The sequence below is a fragment of the Bactrocera tryoni genome, chromosome 3, assembly GCF_016617805.1.
Source record: "Bactrocera tryoni isolate S06 chromosome 3, CSIRO_BtryS06_freeze2, whole genome shotgun sequence".
In the NCBI taxonomy this organism is placed as follows: Eukaryota; Metazoa; Arthropoda; class Insecta; order Diptera; family Tephritidae; genus Bactrocera; species Bactrocera tryoni.
The window spans coordinates 41,464,816-41,487,867 of record NC_052501.1 but is presented as its reverse complement, the minus strand read 5'-3'; the positions used below and the strand labels follow the sequence as shown (position 1 = coordinate 41,487,867).

Below are 23,052 nucleotides of genomic sequence, written 5' to 3'. Positions count from 1 at the left end.
AGAAACAGCAGGCAAAGCAACAATACTCATATCAAACTTTTGTGCAAGTTCGAGTTTATCGTCGGGCTCTTCTGTCTCAGCGATATTCTATCGCTCACCCATTCGCTCAGCGTAGTAGTTCTTCAAAAGGAAGCAATTGATTTGGCGAAGGCATCAAAAATGATTGGAACGTTGCTTGCCACGTTGGAAAAAAAGAGGGAAGAAGTTGATGAAATATTCCGATTGATTTATTCAGAAGCCATGAAAATGGCGGAAAAACTCGATGTTGACGAAGCGAAACCGAGAACATGTGGTCGACAAACGAAACGCGAAAATTACGACGTGAAAACTTGTGAAGATTACTACAGGGTCTCTGTCTACATCCCTCTGCTGGATACCATCAAAGAAGATTTGGAAGTTCGTTTTTCACAAGAAGTTTTGGATGGTTACCAATTGAGTGTGTTGCTCCCAGAAAAAGCAAGTCTTTTAAAAGAAAACAAAATCGATGATCTAATCGGATGCTTGATAGAAAGATTCGGGAATCTTCGGGGTGATGTAAAAAGCGTACAAAAATTGAAGTTCAAAGATGAATTAAGCTACGGGCAATGTCACTGGTAGCAGCAACAAAAAATTGAAGGCCGCGAAATTCCAACTTCTGCACTGGAAACATTAAGAAAATGTGATGTCGGCATATTCCCAACAATTCACACCTATCTCCGATCAAAACATGGCTTAGGACAACCATGCTTCAAGAAAGACTAGTTGGATTAGCGTTACTTTATACGCATCATGAAAGATTCGCAAAACTTGGCAGTCATCGTTTTGCGTTATGAAACACGCAATGTAAAAGGATTTTTCTGTTTGAATTTTTAATAAAATGAGCCACTATGTAATGCATGCATATGGTTGACTTTTCGATTATAACCACTTTGTTTACCTAAAAATTGGAATTGATAATTTTTGTTTCATAATTTGTACTGTATTTCTCCAGCAATAATAAGTTTGAAACCCAAATCGAAGGATAAATTCTTTACGGCGAAGGCTGCTATTAGACATAGGGAAGCTAGATATATCAGGTGCCCGGGTAGGAACACATCGAAATTCTCCACAATTTCGGTTGCATTCCAAACAATCTAGATCACTGCATAACATAACTTTTTCTTTGTGGTCCCTTCTCTGCTCACACACCAGCGAGGGCGTGCTGAATCCGTTGGAGAAGCGGTGCACTGTGCTTTTTCACGGGTGGTTCGAAGTTAAGAGATAGCGGATAGGGTACCTCAATTTCATCCGATTGTCGTTGAACCTATGGATCTCCAGAGAGAAACTACTGAAACCTTAAATGGGCAACCATTTATGGTTTAGATTTCGAGTTTTTCGTTTCTTCGCCAGTTTATAAAATGGATGCTCGATGCTCGTTTCTTCAGAAGACAAAGTGGTTTCAATAATACGATACTTTCTCCATGATGGATGGTTGCTTGATTTAGAGAAGCGGCCAACAGAACTTCTAACCGCAAGCGACGGCACTTGAGCCTTTTCTAATTCCATTCTAACTAAGCACTATTCAACAACTCGATGTAATTAATAAAAAGACTAAACATTTTTCACCCTAGCTATATAATTCTCTATAATTGCAATATTAAAAGTGGTGGAGGAAATGCCCTACCAACCGGCTAGAGTCTAGACATTCCCAAAGTTAATATTTCATTATCCTCCCTACACAATCTGTACTCTGCCGATTCTGAAGGTGTGAGCTCAGTGATTTTCGTAAATGTAGAAACCTTTTGGTATGTCACTATCCACACTACCACAAAGTAATTTTGAAGAACGCTCTCTAGTAGAGGGATTCCAAGCGCTGAGGTGCTCTCTATAAATTTTCCTTAAGTCTTTTAATGCATTTTATAGCCTTGGTTGGTTAAAGCAAAATATTACTAAACACTTTTCTACAAATAATCTGTAAACGAAGGAAAATCAATATGTACGTCGAGAGAGTTTAGATCCGCGTATAGATATTTAGTGGCTATGAATTCTAATAGATAGAAGGAAGGACTAATCAATTTTATGATCTGACCAGTTTGACATTTTAAAAAGGGCCACTTGGCAACCAGCAGACAATTAAAAGCAACAACAATCCAGCTCAAGTGCAATCGAAATAAGAAGTCTCGGCAAGCTAAAAAAAACGAACGAACGGAAGAAGCGTAAAGAAGAAGCAGAATTATAACAAGTAAGGAAGAGCTAAGTTCTGGTATAACCGAATATTTCATACTCTTGCAACTTACAAAGATTAAAGCCAAGGAGTACCTTCAGGCGCATAAGGCCTGTTAGTTACATCGGGTCTAGGGCGGGTTTTCACCCGATTTTACCCATTCTAAGCACAAATATATACCGTTATAAGAAAAACACGTTCTCTCAATTTTATTGCGATAACTCACATATTGGCTGATATAAAGTCACCCGGTGGTTCGAAAATCTTTATATTAGGTATATGGGGGCTAAGTGAATTATTATACCCGATCCAACCCATTTTTGATACACAGAGATATTATTATCAGGTAAAGATTCTCTCTGAATTTCAATTATAAATCTGACACATTGACCGATATTTTCGGCAAAAAGTCAACTATAGGTACTAGGGTCCAAATATTCAGTACTTAGGGGCTTGAAAATTTTTTTTTGGATTTGAACTTTTAATCATATGGTGGAAAACTCTAAAGGAATTATTTCTGTGAAGTTTTATTCCATTTTATACTCATAATACTGGTGCTCGAGATTGCTGGTTATTTTTAGCTTTAATGGTTTTGGAGATATGAGCATTAAACTTATTAGAGATTGGTCGCGCCCAAAGTTTTCAAAACTTTTTGCAAACAGGTATCCCTTGCTACTGCGATCCCCTGTGAAAAATTTCAGTTTTATATTTTAACTTAGTGCTTAGTTATGAGACTTTGAAGGTTTTGGGTAATGGCGTTTTGTGGGCGTGGCAGCGGTCCGATTTCGCCCATCTAAGAACAGGTACTTTTTTTTGCCAGAGAACGCGCATACCAAGTTTTATCAATATATCTCAACTTTTTCTCAAGTTACAGCTTGCACGAATGGACAGACAGACAGACAGTCACCCGGATTTCAACTTTTCTCGTCATCCTGACCATTTATATGCTTGTATATGTAACTCTATATCTATCTCGAATAGTTTTAGGTGGTACGTACAACCATTAGGTGAACAAAACTATTATACTCTGTAGCAACATGTTGCAAGAGTATACAAATTTGATGGAATAAGATTGACTGCGAACAGGAAATGCCTGAGCGCTAGATTATAAATATAAAAATAGAGAACCTGTTGCTGCTCCTGGAAAAAGCCAACGCGGCGAACGCAATACCAAAAGCAACTGCACCCAAAGCCGGTGACGTACCAAGTGGCTCGTGTGTATGTATGGACGGAGGAGGGAAATTCGATAGAATGGAACGTGAATGTATGTGTTCGTGTATGTATGTATGTACATACACGTTCTGTGTACATATATTTCTAAGTTAGACCACGGCCATGGGAGTGTATGCGTGCTGGGCTCATCAACAGCAACATATGCTGCCAACAGACAGAGCTCCAGACAGACGGATGGATATGCAACAATTGTTGAGGCATCATTGTAACTGCGTATGCTTTGTTTTTATTGTTTTGCCTACACCTTACACATTTATTAGCAAACAAATGTGCACGGCAGCATATCGACAATGTGTTGTCGCCGCCGGAGGGGCAATGGTACGTGACTCAAGTTGACGTTGTCGTTGTTGCTGCAGCTACAACGTTGCTACTTTTTAGCATTTATGTGTAGGATTAACACAAACACATACGCACATGACCACGCTTGCTGACTGTGTGCTCTTATGGCGTGCATGCAACAGGATGAAAAGTAATTCTAATTTGATTTCCTTAAGCGCAAGCAACGTCCTTGAGCATTGATGGTTGACTCTCGTGCATTTCTACATATGTGTATGTGGACACATACACTAACACACATTTAAGGCGGAGCATTTGTGCGGTTTTTCGCATTGCTATTTTATTTTTCTTAGATTTTTTTTTATTATATTCGGTTGCGTTTGCCACTTTAAGCGCCCATGCAGCCCTACAGCTCTTCACAGCCGCATTTGCAATTGTGCAAATTTGATTGCAAAGCTTTAATTTGTTGTTCGAAAATCGAAGAAAATGCAGAAATTCCGATATTTTTGGCAAACCCAGATTATGCCACACTTGAACATTGCATATTACGAGACTTTTTTATACCATGAACAGGGTAATTGATTAGCGTGACGAGCTGATATAGCTGTGGTCGTCTGTCCACCGATATGACTGTATATATGCGAACTAGTTCCTCAGTTTTTGAGATATCGGCCGGCACACGTCCTTATCTCAACATCGAGCAGCTCATTTGTTGGAACGGCCAAAATCAGATAGTATAGCTGTCATATATGTACATTGAACGGTCTAAATCAAGATAAGGATCTATTTATACCACTTTCTGTTTCTTCTTTATTGGCGTAGACACGGCTTACGCGGTTGTAGGCGAGTTCAAAACAGCGTGTCAGTCGTTCTTCCTTTTCGCAGTTTGGCGCCAATTCGAGATTCCAAGTGTAGACAGGTCCTTCTCCACCTAGTCTTTCCAACGTGGAGGTATTCCTCTTTCACAGCTTCCCCCGACCGGTACTACGTCGAATACCCTCAGCGCTGGAGTGTTTTCATCCATTCGCATGTCATAACCTAGCCAACGTAGCCGCAGTCTCTTGAATCGCTGAACTGTGTCAATGTTGTCATATGTCTCGTACAGATCATCATTCCATCGACTGCGGTATTCGCCGTCGACAATGCGCAAAGGACCATAAATCTTCCACAGAGCCTTTCACTCGAAAACTCGTACCGCCAACTCATCAGATGTTGTCATCGTCCATGCATCTGCACCATATGGCAGGACGGGAATAATAAGGGACATATCGAGTTTGGTCTTTATTCGTTGAAAGGGGACTATACTTCTCAATTGTCTACTCAGTCCGAAGTAGCTGACGTTGTTGTTGATAGACAAAATTATCTACGACTTCGAAGTTATGACTATCAACAGTGACGAGGGAATTAAGTCACGAGTGTGATGACTGTTTGTATTATGATAGAGATATTTGGTTCACTGAACTCTTCGTTCGGTTGTTATGACCGAGTGCCATGCTAAGAAGGTGCCGCCGAAATTAACGACTTAGAAAAAACTTGCTAGATTGCAAAGTTCTGGATTGTAATATTCAATAAAAAACAAAAGGAAATACAAGGATAATACAAAGATTTTCATATAAGAACTTGATACTCACGGTGATTGTATGGCAGCTATATGTTACAGTGGTCAGATCTGAACAATCTCTCTGAAAATTGTACCGTTGTCTTGGAGAAGAATCCTTGCCAAATTTCGTTTTTTTTTTAAGAACTAGATTTCGGTCGTCCAGATTATATCATGTAAGCTAAAGTGGTCCGATATCAGCGGTTTGAGCAGCTTCTCCGGGAGAAAAAAACGTGTAAAAAATTGTAAAGCAATATCTTAAAAGTTGAAAGACAAATTCGCGTATATACAGGCCAGACATACGGACCGCCAATTTTCGCACGTGATATGCAAACATGATAATAATCTTATATACCAAATTTGGTTGCAATTGCGTGGTGCTACGCCAATTGTCCAATTTTGAAACCGATTCTTAAAAAGCCGTCTTTATAATCCTGGGTGGGAAATTTCATGTCTCTGTCAGAAAATACTTTTCTTCTGAAAAATGCTCACATCTGCGTATTTAAAGCTCTCTTTAAGGTGCCTTTTAAGTTATGCTAGTTACCTCACAGAGCCTCGGTGGCTCTAGGCTTCGATCCCTGCTCCAACTAATATTAAAAATTTTGCTTTTAATTGTGATCGAAAACCTGCAATTAAAAACAAGCTTTCAACGTATTTCCGCCATTAAAATCTTTATTCTTTCCTTTCCATCCTCAGTTCTTAAACACCTAAACCTTAGTATCCGTAATACCTTCATTTGTGAGTCGCTACGATCGCTTGGTTGAGTCCATACTTCGAGCAACCAAACATAACTCGAATAAGATTCCGACATCTAGTGCTAAAATTGGAGCTTTGCTTATTCACTTTAGGGAAGATTTTGCCGAAGGATTTTGGTTTGCAGTCCAAAAAAATACAACTGATACTATTGAAACCGAACGACCATTAACCTTGTCGCACGTTCGGTGAATGGACACCGATACCCGATTTTCACAAAACACTTTTGGTTGAATGGGCGGGTTAATAAACAAAATTATCGCATTTGGAGTCATGATAATTCACAAGCAATGGAGGATGTTGATGTGAACGACCTTTGGTCCCAACGAAACGGCACTACATGCCTTATAGCGGTGGGCGAATTGTCTTGCGTCGTGAGCCTAAGGTGTGGCCGCCAAGATCATGCGACTTAACATCGCTGAACTATTTATTTATGAGGTTATGTGAAGTTACTTGTCTGATAAGCTCGGAACGATTGATACCTTGGAAGATAATATTCGGGGTGTTGTTGTTGGAATAGATTGCTGCAAAAAGTTGTCGAAAAGTGGACCTCTTGGCTGGAAACTATTCGAACCAGCCGCGACTATCACTTTCCCCAAATCACTTTTAAAACAAAATGGCAAACCCTTATCTTTATTAAGAGCTTGGCCATAAAACTAAGTTTAACTATATGCGTATTATTTCTTCTTAAAAACCACATGTCTAAAAATATTCCTTTACTTACCACGCTTTGTGTTACATCAACCAGCTTCTTCAGTTGCCTTTATATTTCCATTTTCACAAATACTCCATCCTCCATAAGCCCGCTACACCTGTTCAAAAAGCAACAGTCGAATAACAGGGTTATAGTGCCTGTATTTTGGGATGCGCACGGAAATAATTGTATTCAGCCCCTTGAAAAAGGATGAACCATCAACAGCGACTATTACATATCGTTTTTGGACCGTTTGAAGGACGAAATCCTCGAAAATTTATCAAAAAAAAAATCCATAAATTGGGCTTCGAATTACTTCAGCATCCACCGTATTCTTCAGATCTGGCTTCCAGAGACGATTTGCTGTTCTCAGATTTCAAAAGATTGCCATCAGGGGGTGGAGGTAAAGAGGCGTTCGCCGAAACTGATAGGTCTAAATAAAACTCAAACAATCCACATAAAACAACGATTGGAAACAGTGGCCATCGCTGAAACCTTTCAACCAGCCCTAGTAATAACAGCTACCGGTCAATAAAATCAAGCTTGCGTCCCTTGGAACTTATTATGTTCTTTCATGTTGGTATGATTGTTGGCGACATGAGTATTGTCAACTGCAGTTGCACCTTTGAGTGTGCTATAAATGCAATTTGTTTGTATGTGGGCATGTGCAACAAAGCATTGATGGCTTACAGAATATAAAGCCAGCAAGTCTACGCTGGAAAAGTAGCTGGAAGCGTAGAGCAGAAAGAAAATCCCGAGTCATGCGCTCGCAGCTGAATGCCGCAGCAAAGACTGGCCAAGGGCGTGCGTGTTGCACGTTGCGTATATGTGCATGCGTGCGTGCGTGCGCTGCTAGTCACGCTGCCGTGCATACGCTACAATAACAAATAGCAAATGCTTGTGACAAAAATAACTACAGCAACGACGTCATCAACTGCAAACGCACAAAGCTACACAAACGCAGCTGTACGTGTGTATGTGTGAGTATGAGTGCGCATAATGCATTTGCTTTTCTTTTCTTGCTTTTGCTTTTGTGTTTTGTTTTTTTCATTTGTGTTAGGTTTGCATTTTTCGCGCCAACGCAAGACATTTTGCGACTAGTGAACGGCCAAGCCAACCGGTCCAAAGGCCGGCCGGTTGCTTGGCTGGCTGACTAGTTTTGGCTGAATGACCGCAGATACGACGACGACGGCAGCTGCTGCGCCGACCATTGCTTGCTGCCAATCAGCCAACCAAGCAACCAACCATCCAAGCAGTCAGCAAGCCGGCAAAACGGCAAAACTGCCAGCTAGTCAGTCAGACAGCCGGCTAGCAGTCATCAGGCAACGCGCCACTCGCATTCGATTCTGATAATGAAGCTGAAATGCACACTTTTACATTTCCTCGTAAACAATTAACGACCTACTGCGACGGCCAGCCGAGCGGGCGGACGTGTATGCATACTGCCGACTAGCCGGTCGTTCGGTTGTAACGTCCATAAGTTGCGGCAAGACGATGATAACGTGCTGGCCAAGCAGCTTTCTTGGAATATACCGAAAATTATTGCATTAATGCAAAGCGTAGTGCAGCAACACGCTTGGCTGGTATTGCCCGAGTGCACACAAGCGTACGCACACGCAGGTAGAGTCGTCAACAAACACCAACGCATTTGAGCACGCGCCAATGGTCATTCGTAGGCCATCCAGTTGACCAGACAAACATTGGTTGGTTGACCACAGCCAGCAAGTTGGCTGACTGGCTGGCTATTCACACTTGTGTGTGTGTGTCTATGTTTGGTTGTGTACGCAGCAGTCAGCCCACATGCGTCTGGACTTACCTGTATCGCCTCCCTTCCTACGCGCTCGCCCGCAGCCGCGCGCGGTTCCGTCCGCCGCGGCTAAGCATGTCCGTTTGCTGTCTGTTGTCTGTTCGCCTCCTCATTTCGCTTGCATATCGAACGCTTGGTTTATGGCATTCCAAAAATGCTGCCGGCCGCCAATGAGCGCACTTTTGCCTCACGTTGTTGCTATTTTTAACTCGACTGTTTCAAGCGCATGCATACCAGCGCGCACACACTCTCATACATACAGACAGACATGGCCGTGTACATATGTACGCCTATGCCGCATGCATACTTGTTATGATTCAGACTTTGGATTTTCGATTTTCTTTTTCGTTGGTTTTTTTTGTTTTTGTTTTAGACATTTTACTGCTTTCGCGTTTCTTTCACTGGCTCGGCGCGGCTGCCACCGTCAAATTGCATTCGCAATGCCAACCTGAGGTATTTGTTTAATAACAGATACGTGTGTATGTGCTTAAATATGCCTGTGTATATGTATTTACGAATATTTCATTCCAGCATTTTCCGAATCGCGTTTATCGGTCAATTAAATTACTTGAAAAATAAAAAAAAAATTTAACTTCCTTATTGTGGAATTTGTTGGTATCGTGTTTGAATCGAAAAAATATCCAGGTAACTTATAAAGCCTTCCCGATATTATTATTCGTCAGGTAGGATCGCCAAATCATTGAGCGATGTACATAGCTACCAGCTCGGTCATCGAATAAAAGCCTTTTAGAAAACCGTCCTTGCTCTGGAATAGTCAAAATTTTAACGGTTTGGTATTAAGGTGGTCCATTTCTAGGTTCCCTACTTTTTTAAAGAAAAAAGACAGATACTTCAAATTTAATGCGGAATGTTTATTATAGTTCCAGAGTACATTCTTTTGCCTTTATATTTTGTTTTGGGTTCGGGTTGCTCTTCGTCACAAATGCGGCTTTTGCCTGTTTAAATACCCATTGAACCAGAAATAGGCCTCATTCCTGAACAAAATTGGGCTCGAACACGTCGGATCTTCTTGGAACTTTTCAAGAGCCCATAGAGCGAAACGGTATCACTTGGGAAGGTCGGGCGGTTTCAGTTCTTACACAAGCTATATTTTGTACGTATGTATGTATCGTACCATACGCCAGTCTGAGTTGCTGCGATTTGCGTCGAATCGACTCTCCACTGTTTTCGTGTACATTCTTAGCTACGGCTGCTATATTTTCTTCAATGCGTGCTGGACGTGGTCTATCTGTTCAAATATTATCCAATAATGAATGATGGGTCTCAAGATGGGTGATGGTGTTGTGAATAGTACGCTCAGGGCGCCGATTATGTTGACCATAAGTAGAGTACTTGGATCACTTGTCATATGAATTTGACGGAAAAATTATGCATCTTATCTAGATATCTTCAAGTGTTTCTAGAAAGGTAAATCCAAAATAAATTCAAAAATAAAAAAATCACAATCTCACAAGTTTCCCTTGAGGCGATTTTTTCGCAAGAAAAAGCGTTCCCCGTGGACAGGAACAATAATAATAATAACCACTCCGTGTCAGGGATATATCATAAGGCGAATGTTTTCAATAATGATCTGAAATAAGAGTTTGGCCGACGAATTCCGCGAAGGGACCGCGGCCATTTTCAGTAACCATCCGCTTCAGAAATACACATATCGAGTTTGTTTTGACTACTGGCCTCCCAGATCATGGTGCATATTTGACATGAAATTGATCGGAAGTTGTTGCAACCGAAATAGAGCGAGAATGCCTGTTATAGTATCAGGATCATATATGTACATACACATTTTTTAGTCACCTGGCTTTCGTTTTCGTCTTTATCGAAGAAAAACTGTAAAGTATTTTCTCTTTGTTGGTGTCCATCTTTGACATGTGCTCAAACAATACTAACACAAGCAAATACAAAACTGCCTGAAACCCTTTATTTGTACAAAATTTTATCTTTCCATCGCCATAAATAGCAGCTTGTTTGCACTTATAATAGTCATTTATCTATAAAGGGAAGCTTTCGCTTTGTTCTCGAGAATGTTCATTAATATCAAAATATGTATTTTTATGAATTAATTGAATTTTTATTGGAACAATCTTTAGGCAATGGAAGTGGCCGAATTTTATAAGAAGTTTCTGTTATATTCAGCTTTATGAAGGTCAATACCGACTGATAAAGAATTATCGCGATATATTCAGTATATTGAGTCCAAAGTGATTATTTCTAACTAAATTTCGTGTGCGGAATCGTTGCGAATGTTGGAAAATGCTTACGGTGATTCAAAAACACAAGCCTATGAGTGGTACAAAGCCTTCAAAAGCGGTCGAGAGATCATTGAAGACATGTCTCTATCTGGACGATCTCGACCTCTTCACCTGATGAAAATATTAAAAAAGTGAAGAATATGTTGCTTAAAATTCATCAAGCAAGTGTAGGAGAAATGCGAGAGAGCTCGACAACTCTCGCGCGTCCGTTCGAATGATTTTGATGGATATTTTGGGTATTAAACGCGGGTTTTCCCGAATCGTCCCTATAAAGAAGAGATAAAACAAAATTTGTTGAAGGAGCTGAAGGCCATCTCAAAAAGTGCTTATGAAAAGTGTTTCGAGGACTGGCAAATTCGTTGGCATAAGTGTATTACATCTGGTGGGGACTACTTTTAAGGTGACAAAATAAACATTGATGAATAATGAAATAATTTGCATTTAATTTAATAATTTTCGGGTACTTTTTGTCACAAGTTATTTAAATGATCAGCTGATGCGCTAAAGTGGAGACCTCTACGTAACTTACTAAACCCTTAACTCCATCGTCATTGTTTGTTATTCGCCCCACGGCACTGCCGCTAAGGTCTAAGGCTCGTCAGCACGCCATTCTGGCCTACTCCTCATTCATTATTTGGTTTTCACTGCGTTGCAACTCTTTCCTTCTTAGCTCTTTCAAAACTATAGCACACCCAGCTTTCATGCTGTCCCACACTAGTTTCGATTCAGTCATCAACCGCACTATGTTATTCGGTATCACTCGTTCCGTTGTTATTTTCTCTAGACTGTATCTCTTCTTTTCATACCGCCGACAGAAAAAGAAGATTTGCAGCGTGTTTTCTCCGCTGTTGTTGCAGAAGGAACAATTCATCTCGTCTTAAGCGTAGAGATACACTCTAAAACACCCCGCGCCCGTCAAAAATTGCGCCAGATTTAAATCAGTTGTTCCATGTTTCTTATCCAACCATGCTTGCACACTTTTAATTAGTCTGTGGGTCCATCTCCCCTTTGTGGCTGCATCCCATTGATTTTGCCATTCATTGAGGCTTGTTTGCCTCTCATACTTCCGATCCTCCACCGAGTGGCCGTTACATGCGCTGCTTTCTGACATACCTTTTAGATGTGCGCCTATTAGCTAGGTCTATTGTCTATCAGTACTCCTAGGTACTTCAGCTACTTCTGTGTCCCGATACTATGGCCGTCGATGTTTAGTTTTATATTTCAAGCTTATTCCTGCTGGTGATCAGTTTCTGTTTTTTCCCAGCGAGTAACAGGTTTGGTGCCGTGAGCCATTCTTTCATCGTAGACGCCGCATGATTCCAGAGGTTCCCAAGTTGGCCTAATTCTTCTGCCACTACAGTTATGGCATATCATCCGCGTGCCTGATGTTCTGTACCTGCTTCGGGAGTGGGAAACGCAGCACTCCGTCATACAAAACGTTCCATAACAATGGGCCAAGTACAGAAGCTTGTGGCACTCCGTCCGTTACCGCATACTATCTTTGTCAGTCATCCGTATCATACAGTATATCAAATTTTATAAAACCAAGCTTGCCTGAAGTCATCATATATTTCATAAATTTTACTTTTATTTTCTTTCCAGTGAAAATTAGGAGGCAACCCGCGGTTCAAACAAACGAGACTCTCTACTGCAACACACGAAAATCGCATAAATTACGGATCAGTGAAAATGTGCAAAATCGCGACGTTTACAAAATCCGTTAAGAAAACAACAAATACAACGCACACACTAACATTTCTCAAATCCAATTACAAATACAAACGCAGAGTGCACACAAGCATGACGCATACGCACGCAACGCCAAGAGCGCGCCAACCACGGCGTCGCGCTGCCATTGCGGGGGCAGAGGACCGCTGCGCTAATGCCAAAAATACATTAAATAATGCAATTAATCAAATAATCAACACTAAACGAATTACATGTGAAATTAAATTAATATTTAAATTATTTATTTTTTGCGTCGGCCATCTACTGACGCACGCACCTTGCCATACGCGCGACGACCGACGCCCGAGTGACAGCGTGGCGCTAACGCAGCGACGACAAGTCGTCGGCGGACGCTTTGATGACACGAGCCATCAACGACGAAATTATGACAAAGTGTCGAGCAGGCGATGCCAAATCGCGCAGCGTCTCCATCAATGGAGACAAAGACAGATGCGTCAACACGCCAACAACAGCCAAACTCGGCTAGCGCCGCGGCAGCAACAACAACAGCAGGGTTTATATGTGAGCGGCTTGGCGTGTAATCAATGCAGCCGTCGCGGCAGTGACAGCAATTGGCAAGATTTATCGCCGGTGGTCGCGCGGCTGTCAACAAAAGCAACGGCAACAGCAACAGCAACGACAACAACAACAATGCTGCAACGGTGGCACACATCGTCAGCGAGTGCCGGGAATAGACGCCTTAATGTGCTCTCAACACTGGCGGCAATATTATTTATGGCATTGGCATTCAATGCGACGCCTCTAGTGGATGGTGAGTAATCAATGTTGATATTGTTGTTGTGTGAGAATGCATGTAATTGGCATGTTAGCGCGTACGCGCCTGCGTGCATGTGTGTGTATGTGTGTCTGCGATGTTACATCTTAATAAGTGACATTGATGTCCTAACTGATTCGTAGCCGTCATGTCATTTAGACAAATGTAGACAAATGCCTTAACGAGTCTACAGCAAAATGGTTACTTGAGGTAGAGGTGTGAAAACGTTATTAGACTGGGTAAGGAAGGGTTAACTACGCATGGAGACGCCTATATTATTGACTATACAATTGAAATAATTTAAATTCGCGTTAGAAGGAAAAATCGGTAATCGGTAATGAGGGATTATGTGCGTGAGTATTTCCCGAAGAGTCATGAGTTCAAATTCGTCCAAAGACACTCAGAATTTTTGTTTTATTTCTAAAGTGTCGTTTTCCCAGATGCAAATAATATCAATTCTTTGGTTTCCATCTCTATTACTTATAATGAGAGCTTCTCTAAATATTATGATGATGCATATTGACTTCAGAAGTCCTATACTCTTCCGAACTTAGAGTGTTCTGCTTGCATTATCCAGTTTACGAACACCTGATAAAACTTTTGAGAAGTGTACGACCGAAATAACATCCTGGAAATGGCATAACTTGACGATGATCGCTATCTGAAAAACCTTCTGTAAGTTTAGATTTGCTCTTGGTCAAGAAACACCTAAGTTAGCTTAGGTTAGGTTCGATGGCAGATCGTCAAGATCATCGCATTTGGTAATCGCTGTGCTATATGTAGTCCTCTGTGAAATCATAAAAGTAGAATACCTGTATCCGATCTTATAAAACGACAAAACGCTTCGAGGCGTTTAATTTCTATTTCCATCCGCTCAGTAAGATATATAAAAGTGTGAGATCCCAAGTGTTTAAAAGTTTGAGTTCACGATCGTGTGATTATCAAGAAAGATGAGATGTTTTCAACTCATCTTCTTTCATACAGCTTCTGTAGGTGACATCCGGTAAGATTTTCAATCCTACATCATGAAAGCCGATAAGGTAATGACCTGTTATAATCCCTACGACAAGGAAGAGGCTAGCCTTACCGAGAGCAAAGAGCTCACTGGATACTAATTGATCGATCTTGGGCCAAAAGGAGATTGTTACAGCGTAAGAACCGATTGTAGCGTAGCGCTGGCTAAACTCCCACAAAGCCCCGCTTCTCTTGATACCTGGGTTAGAGTCCCTTTCCTTTCCAGCTCGTCAACTTTGCAGTTACCTGCGATTCCGCTGTTGTCTGTCTTATTACAAATTTACTTGATGCCATTGGTAACGAGGTTAGGCATTCCTTAACAATGCTAACTTATTGGTTAGTCTTTCTGCAGAAAGCTGCATTTCGGAACAGTATATCTATCGCTACCATAATGGTAGAAACCTTAGTTTAAAACAATCTACAGTAGTCAGGAAGTCCAAAACTGAAGTTTATAGAGAGTTCCTAGTATAACGCTGCCCTAAAACTCTCCATGAAGCTTTGACTCATCCGTAAAGAAGCCCTTACCCCAGCCTCCAGCGCCAACTTCTCGTAGGTATTTGAACAGAGAAAATACCGGCAGAGTTTGTATAATTGGCGGTGAACAAAAGAACATAACTCTTTCGAGTTTAGGAAGATTTTAATATCTTTGCTTTGAAAATTCTCTTTTCTCTTTCTTCGATACTGTTTGTAGGATTTTGTACGAACAAAATTACTTCTATTAGCGAGTCTTATACGCCATTAATTTCGGTACATCACTAGTTTATACGCTTTGGAAGTAGGCGTGGGCGTATAAGATTGTCCTATCGTTCTTAAACGATCTTAAGAATCCTCTCCCTCAGCCCTTGTTAGCAAATTATTGTCAATCTTGCTAATTCAATGTTACTGTAACTATTCACAAGAAAGAATTGGTCAATTCTCCACCTCTTTACCTGAAAGAAACCTAATTCACTTCACATGGGGCACACATCTATAAACATTGCGTATATTTTCGACCTTTGATATTTAATGTAACTTGATGCAGGCAATTTATCAGCTCTTCGCCGTCTAATTCAAAGAACTCGGACAGTAATCCATCATGCCAGCAGCTTTGTTATTCTTTGTTGTCGAATATTATACGGTGCTTAATGATAGATCTATTCTATTCACTTCTCAGTAGTTGTTTTTGGTTTTTGTCCATATAAAATGTGTTCTGTTTTAGACATGTGATTTTCAATGGGGTAATACTTTTTTTTGGATGTTAATTGCCATTTTGGAATGCGGGATGCGCCGAAGACGCTATTGCTGCTGTAGAGCAAAGTATCGAAGAAGCCCCTAAAGAGTCCATCCGCCATTGCGCTCAAGAATTGTAGCTGTGCCTATCCACATGGAAGTTTTTGCGGAAGGATCTTTGTGTGCGAGCTTACTAATTCTAACTCATGTAAGAATCGAAGTTGAACGATTATCAAAAGCGTCACACGTTCGTTGGATGATAACCCACAAGTCATTGTTGAGACACCGTCACACCCGCAAAACGTTGCTGTTTTGTGTGCTCAATTGGCAGAAGGAATCATTGCACCATATTTCTTCAAAAATAAAACCAAGCATAAGTTACAGTCTGTGGAGAACGTTATAGAGCCGAAATTTATGACTTTTTCGTTCCTGAATTGAAGAATTTTGATGTGGACGACTTTGGTTTCAACAAGAAGGCGCTCTAAGCCATACAACCAACGGAGCAGTTAATTTATTAAAGGAAGCTGTTGGTGAACGCATTATCTCCCATCGTGGGCGTGTGGTGTCGGCTTTAAGATCGAGAGAGTTTACTTGTTATATAATATTATTTTGTGTGGGGTTATGAGAAGTCGCTTTATGCAGATAAGCTCGAGAATTCGAATATTCGTTGCGTTATCGCTGACATACAAACCGAGCTGCTTCCAAAATGTTCGAAAATTGAGCCTATTGACTGGAAATTATTCGAGTTTGCCGACTTCTCCGAAATAAATTTTAAAATCTAGTAGCAAATCCTTATCATTATGCTTAACTCTACGCTACAACATTAATACTATATATAAGATGTTTTAAAAAACACCCTTTACAATCTCATTGGCCGCATTATATTTCATTTATTCACAAACTTGACACTTGGTGGCATACAAAAACAACTCTCATTTTGTTCGTTCGGCACTAAATCCGAATTAATCAATGATAGCGACTCCTTAGGTAAAAGGGAAACCATTTATCCGCTTCTAATAGCTGTGGGAAAAAAAATCATTGAAGAATTGTATCAAATCCAATCATTCAGTCAAAAATTTGTTGATTCCGCGAAATCCAAAACAAACAAATCGCTTACAAAATAAATTTACCTCATAAAAACCGGCAGACATAAACAAATGAATGAGGATAGAAATAGAAATTGAAGTAGAAATAGAAATAGAAATGAAACGTGTAGATTTGAAGCATAGGCAAATTCCATTTACGGCCAACGCAATCGAAATGTTCCTGAATCGCTTGTTAATAAATTATCACGCTAATACTTTTATTTGGCTGTGTGTGTATATAGATTCGTTGCGTATATTTAGCATTTGCATATTTATAGCGTCTACTTCTGCACTCTGTGAGTTTCTGCGAGATGAATGGCAGTCGCGCGTGGGAATTAATGACCGCGCATGCACGCTTGTTTACGCTCGCCAAGCGCCCCGGCGACTTCTTCGACTGCAAAATCCATAAGTGATTTGTTTATTGATATTTATGAATCAGTTGGTTGTTGCTTTTGTTATTGACTTTATTTTTATATATACCGCTTATGAGTACATATCTCACACTTGAATTGGGAGCACGACGACATTTACTCACCGGAAGTACGATTGTTTCACGAGTAAACGGTTTGTTTGCCACCATAACAATTATTTGGGACTTAAAATTGTTATTTTTATACTCTCTCTAATTGGTACGAATATTGAGTTGATCCAATATTACGATTGCTTCTAACTGCTGAAATTAATTGAGTTCGATGAGATATCGCTATGTTTTTTTAGATGAGTAATGAAATTCGGATAAAACCACAACCACTTCTTCTTCTTCTTCTTCTTTATTGGCGTAGACACCGCTTACGCGATTATAGCCGAGTTAACAACAGCGCCAGTCGTGTCTTCTTTCCGCTACGTGGCGCCAATTGGATATTCCAAGCGAAGCCAGGCCCTTCTCCACTTGGTCCTTCCAACGGAATGGAGGTCTTCCTCTTCCTCTGCTTCCCCCGGCGGGTACTGCGTCGAATACTTTCAGAGCTGGAGTGTTTTCGTCCATCCGGACAACATGACCTAGCCAGCGTAGCCGCTGTCTTTTAATTCGCTGAACTATGTCGATGTCGTCGTATATCTCGTACAGCTCATCGTTCTATCGAATGCGGTATTCGCCGTGGCTAACGCGCAAAGAACCATAAATCTTTCGCAGCATTTTTCTCTCGAAAACTCGTAACGTCGACTCATCGGTTGTTGTCATCGCCCAAGCCTCTGCACCATACAGCAGGATGGGAATTATGAGCGACTTATAGAGTTTAGCTTTTGTTCGTCGAGAGAGGACTTTACTTTTCAATTGCCTATTCAGTCCGAAGTAGCACCTGTTGGCAAGAGCAATCCTGCGTTGGATTTCCAGGCTGACATTGTTGGTGGTGTTAATGCTGGTTCCTAAATAGACGAAATTATCTACAACTTCAAAGTTATGACTGTTAACAGTGACGTGAGAGCCAAGTCGCGAGTACGACGACTGTTTGTTTGATGACAGGTGATATTTCGTTTTGCCCTCGTTCACTGCCAGACCCATTTTCTATGCTCCTTGTCCAGCCTGGAGAAAGCAGAACTAACGGCGCAGGTGTTGAGGCCGATGATATCAATATCGAGACGTCAACGTCAGTTTACACAGCCGTATTAGTTTTGCGGGGATACCAAATTCAGACATCGCGGCATAAAGGCAGCTCCTTTTCGTGCTTTGAAATCGACGAAGATGTGGTGTGTGTCGATTCTTCTTTCGTGGGTCTTTTCCAAGATTTGGCGCATGGTGAATATCTGGTCGGTTGTTGATTTGTCAGCTCTAAAGCCACACTGATAAGGTCCAATCAGTTTGTTGACGGTGGGCTTTAATTTTTCACACAATACGCTCGATAGAACCTTATATGCGATGTTGAGGAGGCTTATTCCACGGTAGTTGGCGCAGATTGCGGGGTCTCCTTTTTTATAGATTGGGCAGAGCAGACTTAAATTCCAATCGTTGGGCATGCTTTCGTCCGACCATATTTTACAAAGAAGCTGATGCATGCTCCTTATCAGTTCTTCGCCGCCGTGTTTGAATAGCTCGGCCGGCAATCATCGACCCCTGCCGCTTTGTTGTTCTTCAGGCGGGCAATTGCTATTCGAACTTCTTCATGGTCGGGCAATGGAACGTCTGCTCTATCGTTATCGATTGGGGAATCGGGTTCGCCTTCTCCTGGCGTTGTGCGTTCACTGCCATTCAGCAGGCTGGAGAAGTGTTCCCTCCATAATTTAAGTATGCTCTGGGCGTCGGTGACTAGATCACCTTTGGGGGTTCTACAAGAGTATGCACCGGTCTTGAAACCTTCTGTAAGCCGCATTTTTTCGTAGAATTTTCGAGCATTACCCTTGTCGGCCAGCTTATCAAGCTCTTCGTAATCACGTATTTCGGCCTCTTTCTTTTTCTGTCTGCAAATGCGTCTCGCTTTCCTCTTCAACTCTTGGCACGTGTTGTGGTCGATCGCAACGTTGCGAGGTAGGCAGCCTGTTTCCCACAGTTCCCTTATACCGAGTTATTGACGAGTGCTCTCAGAGAGCAGAAGTGCAAGCCGAGTAGAAAATCGTTCGGCTGTCTGTTGTGATTGCAGCTTCTCGACGTCAAACCTTCCTTGTGTTTGTTGGCGTGCAGTTTTTGCTGCACAGAGGCGGGTGCGAATCTTGACTGCAACAAGATAGTGGTCCGAGTCGATGTTAGGACCTCGGAGCGCACGCACATCTAAAACACTGGAAACGTGTCTTCCGTCTATCACAACATGATCGATCTGGTTGGTAGTTTTTCGATCCGGAGACAGCCAGGCGGCTTGATGAATCTTTTTATGCTGGAATCTAGTACTACAAATAACCATATTTCGGGCCCCGGCGAAGTCGATCAGCCTCAACCCATTTGGGGAAGTTTCGTCGTGGAGGCTGAATTTACAGACCGTAGTGCCAAAGATACCTTCTTTGCCCACCTTGGCGTTAAAGTCGCCAAGCACGATTTTGACATCGTGGCGGGGGCAGCTCTCATAAGCGCGCTCCAAGCGCTCATAGAAGGCATCTGTGGTCCCCTCGTCATTTTCTTCCGTCGGGGCGTGGGCGCAAATCAGTGATATGTTGAAGAACCTCGATTTGATGCGGATTGTGGCTAGACGTTCATTCACCGAATCACGAATACAACACCAAACTTGCGCTCCTTTATATGGCCACTGTAGTAAATGTCACAAGGACCTACTCGTCTCTGTCCTTGTCCCGTCCATCGCATTTCTTGGACGGCGGTGATGTCAGCCTTTATTTTCACGAGGACATCAACCAGCTGGGCAGCGGCACCTTCCCAATTAAGGGTCCGGACATTCCAGGTGCATGCCCTCAAATCGTAGTCCTTATTTCGTTTGCCATGGTCGTCATCAAAAGGGGGGTCTCTCATCCGAGGCTTGTTGCTTCCTTTCATTGGGGGTGTTTTTTTACGTGGCGGGTCCCAAACCCAGCGCATAACCCTATGTAGGGGATGTTTCGCCTTCTCACATTAGCTCGCCTTCGAACGGATGTTCTTAGGCTACCCAGAGGATTCTTGGTCAAAGACCGGAAGTGGTGAGCTGCTTGAGCCATGTGTAAAAGAATCGTTTCTGGCCACTCCTAAGTGAATGGCGATCAGAGAACTTTCCTCACTTGCGTGAACTTCTACACATGACTCCATCCTCCAAAACCACAACCATCTTCTAAAAAAGGTTAGGCTTAAATCGAAAAGTGAGACAACTCTCTAAACAAAATTTCATTCTTCAATTTAACGGTAAAGATAGTATGGAGAACATATACTAGTATGAATTTGTACAATAAATAAACAATAAGCGTGTCACCGATGACGAGGGAGCAGACGTTCTATTGCTCTACCACGAAGAAGTTCGAATAACAGTCACCCGTCTGAAGAACAACAAAGCGGCGGAGACCAATAGATTGCCGGCCGAGCTATTCAAATACGGCGACAAAGGTCTGATAAAGAGCATGTATCACCTTCTTGGTAGAATATGGTCGGACGAAAGCATGCCCACTGATTGGAATTTAAGTTTTTCAATTTTCTGCCCAATCCACAAAATCAGCGCCAACTACCGTAGGATAGGCCTCCTCAACATCGAAGACACCGTTAACAAACTGATTATACCTTATTAGTGTGGCTTCAGAACTGCAATATTAACAACTGACAAGACATTCACCATGCACAAAATCTTGGAAAATACCCGTGAAAAGAGGGTCGACACACACCACCTCTTCGTCGAATTTAAAGCTGCTTTGGCAACGGCGAATACCACAGTCGATGGAACGATGTGCTGTACGAAATAACGACGAAATTGACATAGTTCAGCGAATTAAAAGACAGCGGCTAGGATGGCTAAGTCATGTTGTCCCAATGGATGAAAACACTCCAGCTCTGAGAGTATTCGACGCAGTACCCGATGGGGGAAGCAGAGGAAGAGGAAGACCTTCAACAACGAAAAGAAAGAAAGACTGGCACGCTGCTGTAAACTGTACTATAACCGCGTAAGCCAATAAAGAAGCAGAAGAGCGTGACATTGACCACTTTTAGGCGAAATTTTATGACAAGGTAACGGCTTGACCAATTTCAACATGTTATTGACATCCAATGAAGATATTGGAAAAAACTTAAAAAAATGCCTCCAAAATATGCCATCTCTTATCCCAATGTGGTTGAAATCGATCCATAACCTTTCAGATCAGCTGCCGTATATGAGAACCTCAGGAAGTATGACGGGCCTTATACCAAAAATTTAGTTAAACTGAAAAATATCTTTATAAAATGAATTAGGAATTTTTTCGGGTCAAAATATCGTCTGGTGCTACAAAATTTTGAAATCGGTTCAGTATTTTTCTGTAGTCTCGATAGACCTAATGTAGTTTTAAAAATTCGGGCTGACTTTATATCGTACATCTGTACATATGTAGGTCAATATATGTATACATAAGTTATGGTAATTTAGTACGTTAGGCTAATGAGCCGGGTATAGAGCAGCTGCAGCTTTTGTACTTTGTCGTCCAGTAGAAATGAAGTAGCTTGTTTCCCGACACTCTCCACTACTACCCTGCCCTTCTTCTATCAATAGATGGTGCACGAACACGGACTTAAAAAAAAAACCTAACAAATGGCTTTTTGGCAAAATCAATTTATTTTATTCAAAATAGTCTCATTCTGCTTCAATACAGCGTTTGGCACGGTCCAAAAGCATGTCGAACGAGTGTTTTAGCTCGTTGGCCGATATGGCCGCCAGTATGCCGGTGCAAGCCTTTTGAATGACCTCTACGTCTGCATAACGCTTTCCTTTCATGGGCAAATGCATTTTTCGGAAAAGGCAGAAGTCACATAGTACCATATCAGGTGAATACGCGTAATGGTTAATGGTTAAAATGTGATTTTTGGTCAAATAATCAGTCACAAGCGTCGATCGATGAGACGGCGCATTATCGTGCAACAAAGGCCAACTTTCATCTTCGCGATATTCGGGCCGAACACGTCGAATACGGCGCACCAAACGCTTCAAAACTTCAAGTTAGTATATCGCATTAACGTTTTGGCCGGGTAGAACAAATTCTTTGTGGACAATACCCTTGGAATCATAAAAACAGATCAGCATTGTCTTCACTTTCGACTTCTCTATGCGCGATTTTTTGGGTTTCAGCTCATCCGGTGCCTTCCATTCAGCACTCTGCCGTTTCGTTTCGGGATCATATTGGAAACACCACGTTTCGTCACCAGTCACAATATTGTAAAGGAAGTTTTTGTCCTCTTTAATGATGTCCTTGGATTGTTGGAGTCTGAGCTATTTTTGGTTGTCAGTCAACTTGTGCGGAACAAACCGTACACAGACCTTTCATAAGATTTGGAGATTTTCAATACCATTTGCATGAATTTAAATGATGATTTCGGCTGATCTTTGATGAATTCACACACAATTTCGATGGAATTTCCGGTGATCACGGATTTTGATTGGCACACATATTGATCGTCATTTACGTCCTCGCGACCGCTTTGAAAACGTTGAAACCACTCGTGCACTCTGCTACGGGATAGGCAATCATCGCCATAAACTTGTTTCATCAATTGAAACGTTTCGGAAAAAGTTTTACCAATTTTAAAACAAAATTTAATGTTGACTCTTTGTTCGAAGCTCATTTTCGCACCGATAACACAAGCATACTGACACTTAAAATGCAATAACTTCACTTTCAATCAATGAAATGTCATGAAATTCTCACCTGACAATCAATAAAGATATCAGATTCTAACGCACCAGTCGCCAACAGGGGGCGCTAAAAAGTCCTGTTTACTTTGGAACTCACCTTGTATACCCACTATAATAAGATCCGTCCCCCTGTTTGACTCTTGCTTCATATGTATACTAATTTGTATTCATTACTAATGTGGTTATGGTTAATGTTCCCCGTAATAGGTTTAAT

The 23,052-nt window shown here is 41.5% G+C and overlaps 1 protein-coding gene across 2 annotated transcripts in view; it reads left to right on the top strand.

The window, feature by feature from the left end:
• Nucleotides 1–23,052, top strand: part of LOC120770953 — a 115,993-nt gene that overhangs the window by 40,584 nt on the left and 52,357 nt on the right. For both annotated transcript variants that reach the window (XM_040098668.1, XM_040098667.1), the window contains one exon: nucleotides 12,415–13,312. In XM_040098668.1, the coding sequence (XP_039954602.1) occupies nucleotides 12,502–13,312 (811 nt within the window). In that variant the 5' untranslated portion in view covers nucleotides 12,415–12,501. The remainder of the gene's footprint in view (nucleotides 1–12,414; nucleotides 13,313–23,052) is intronic.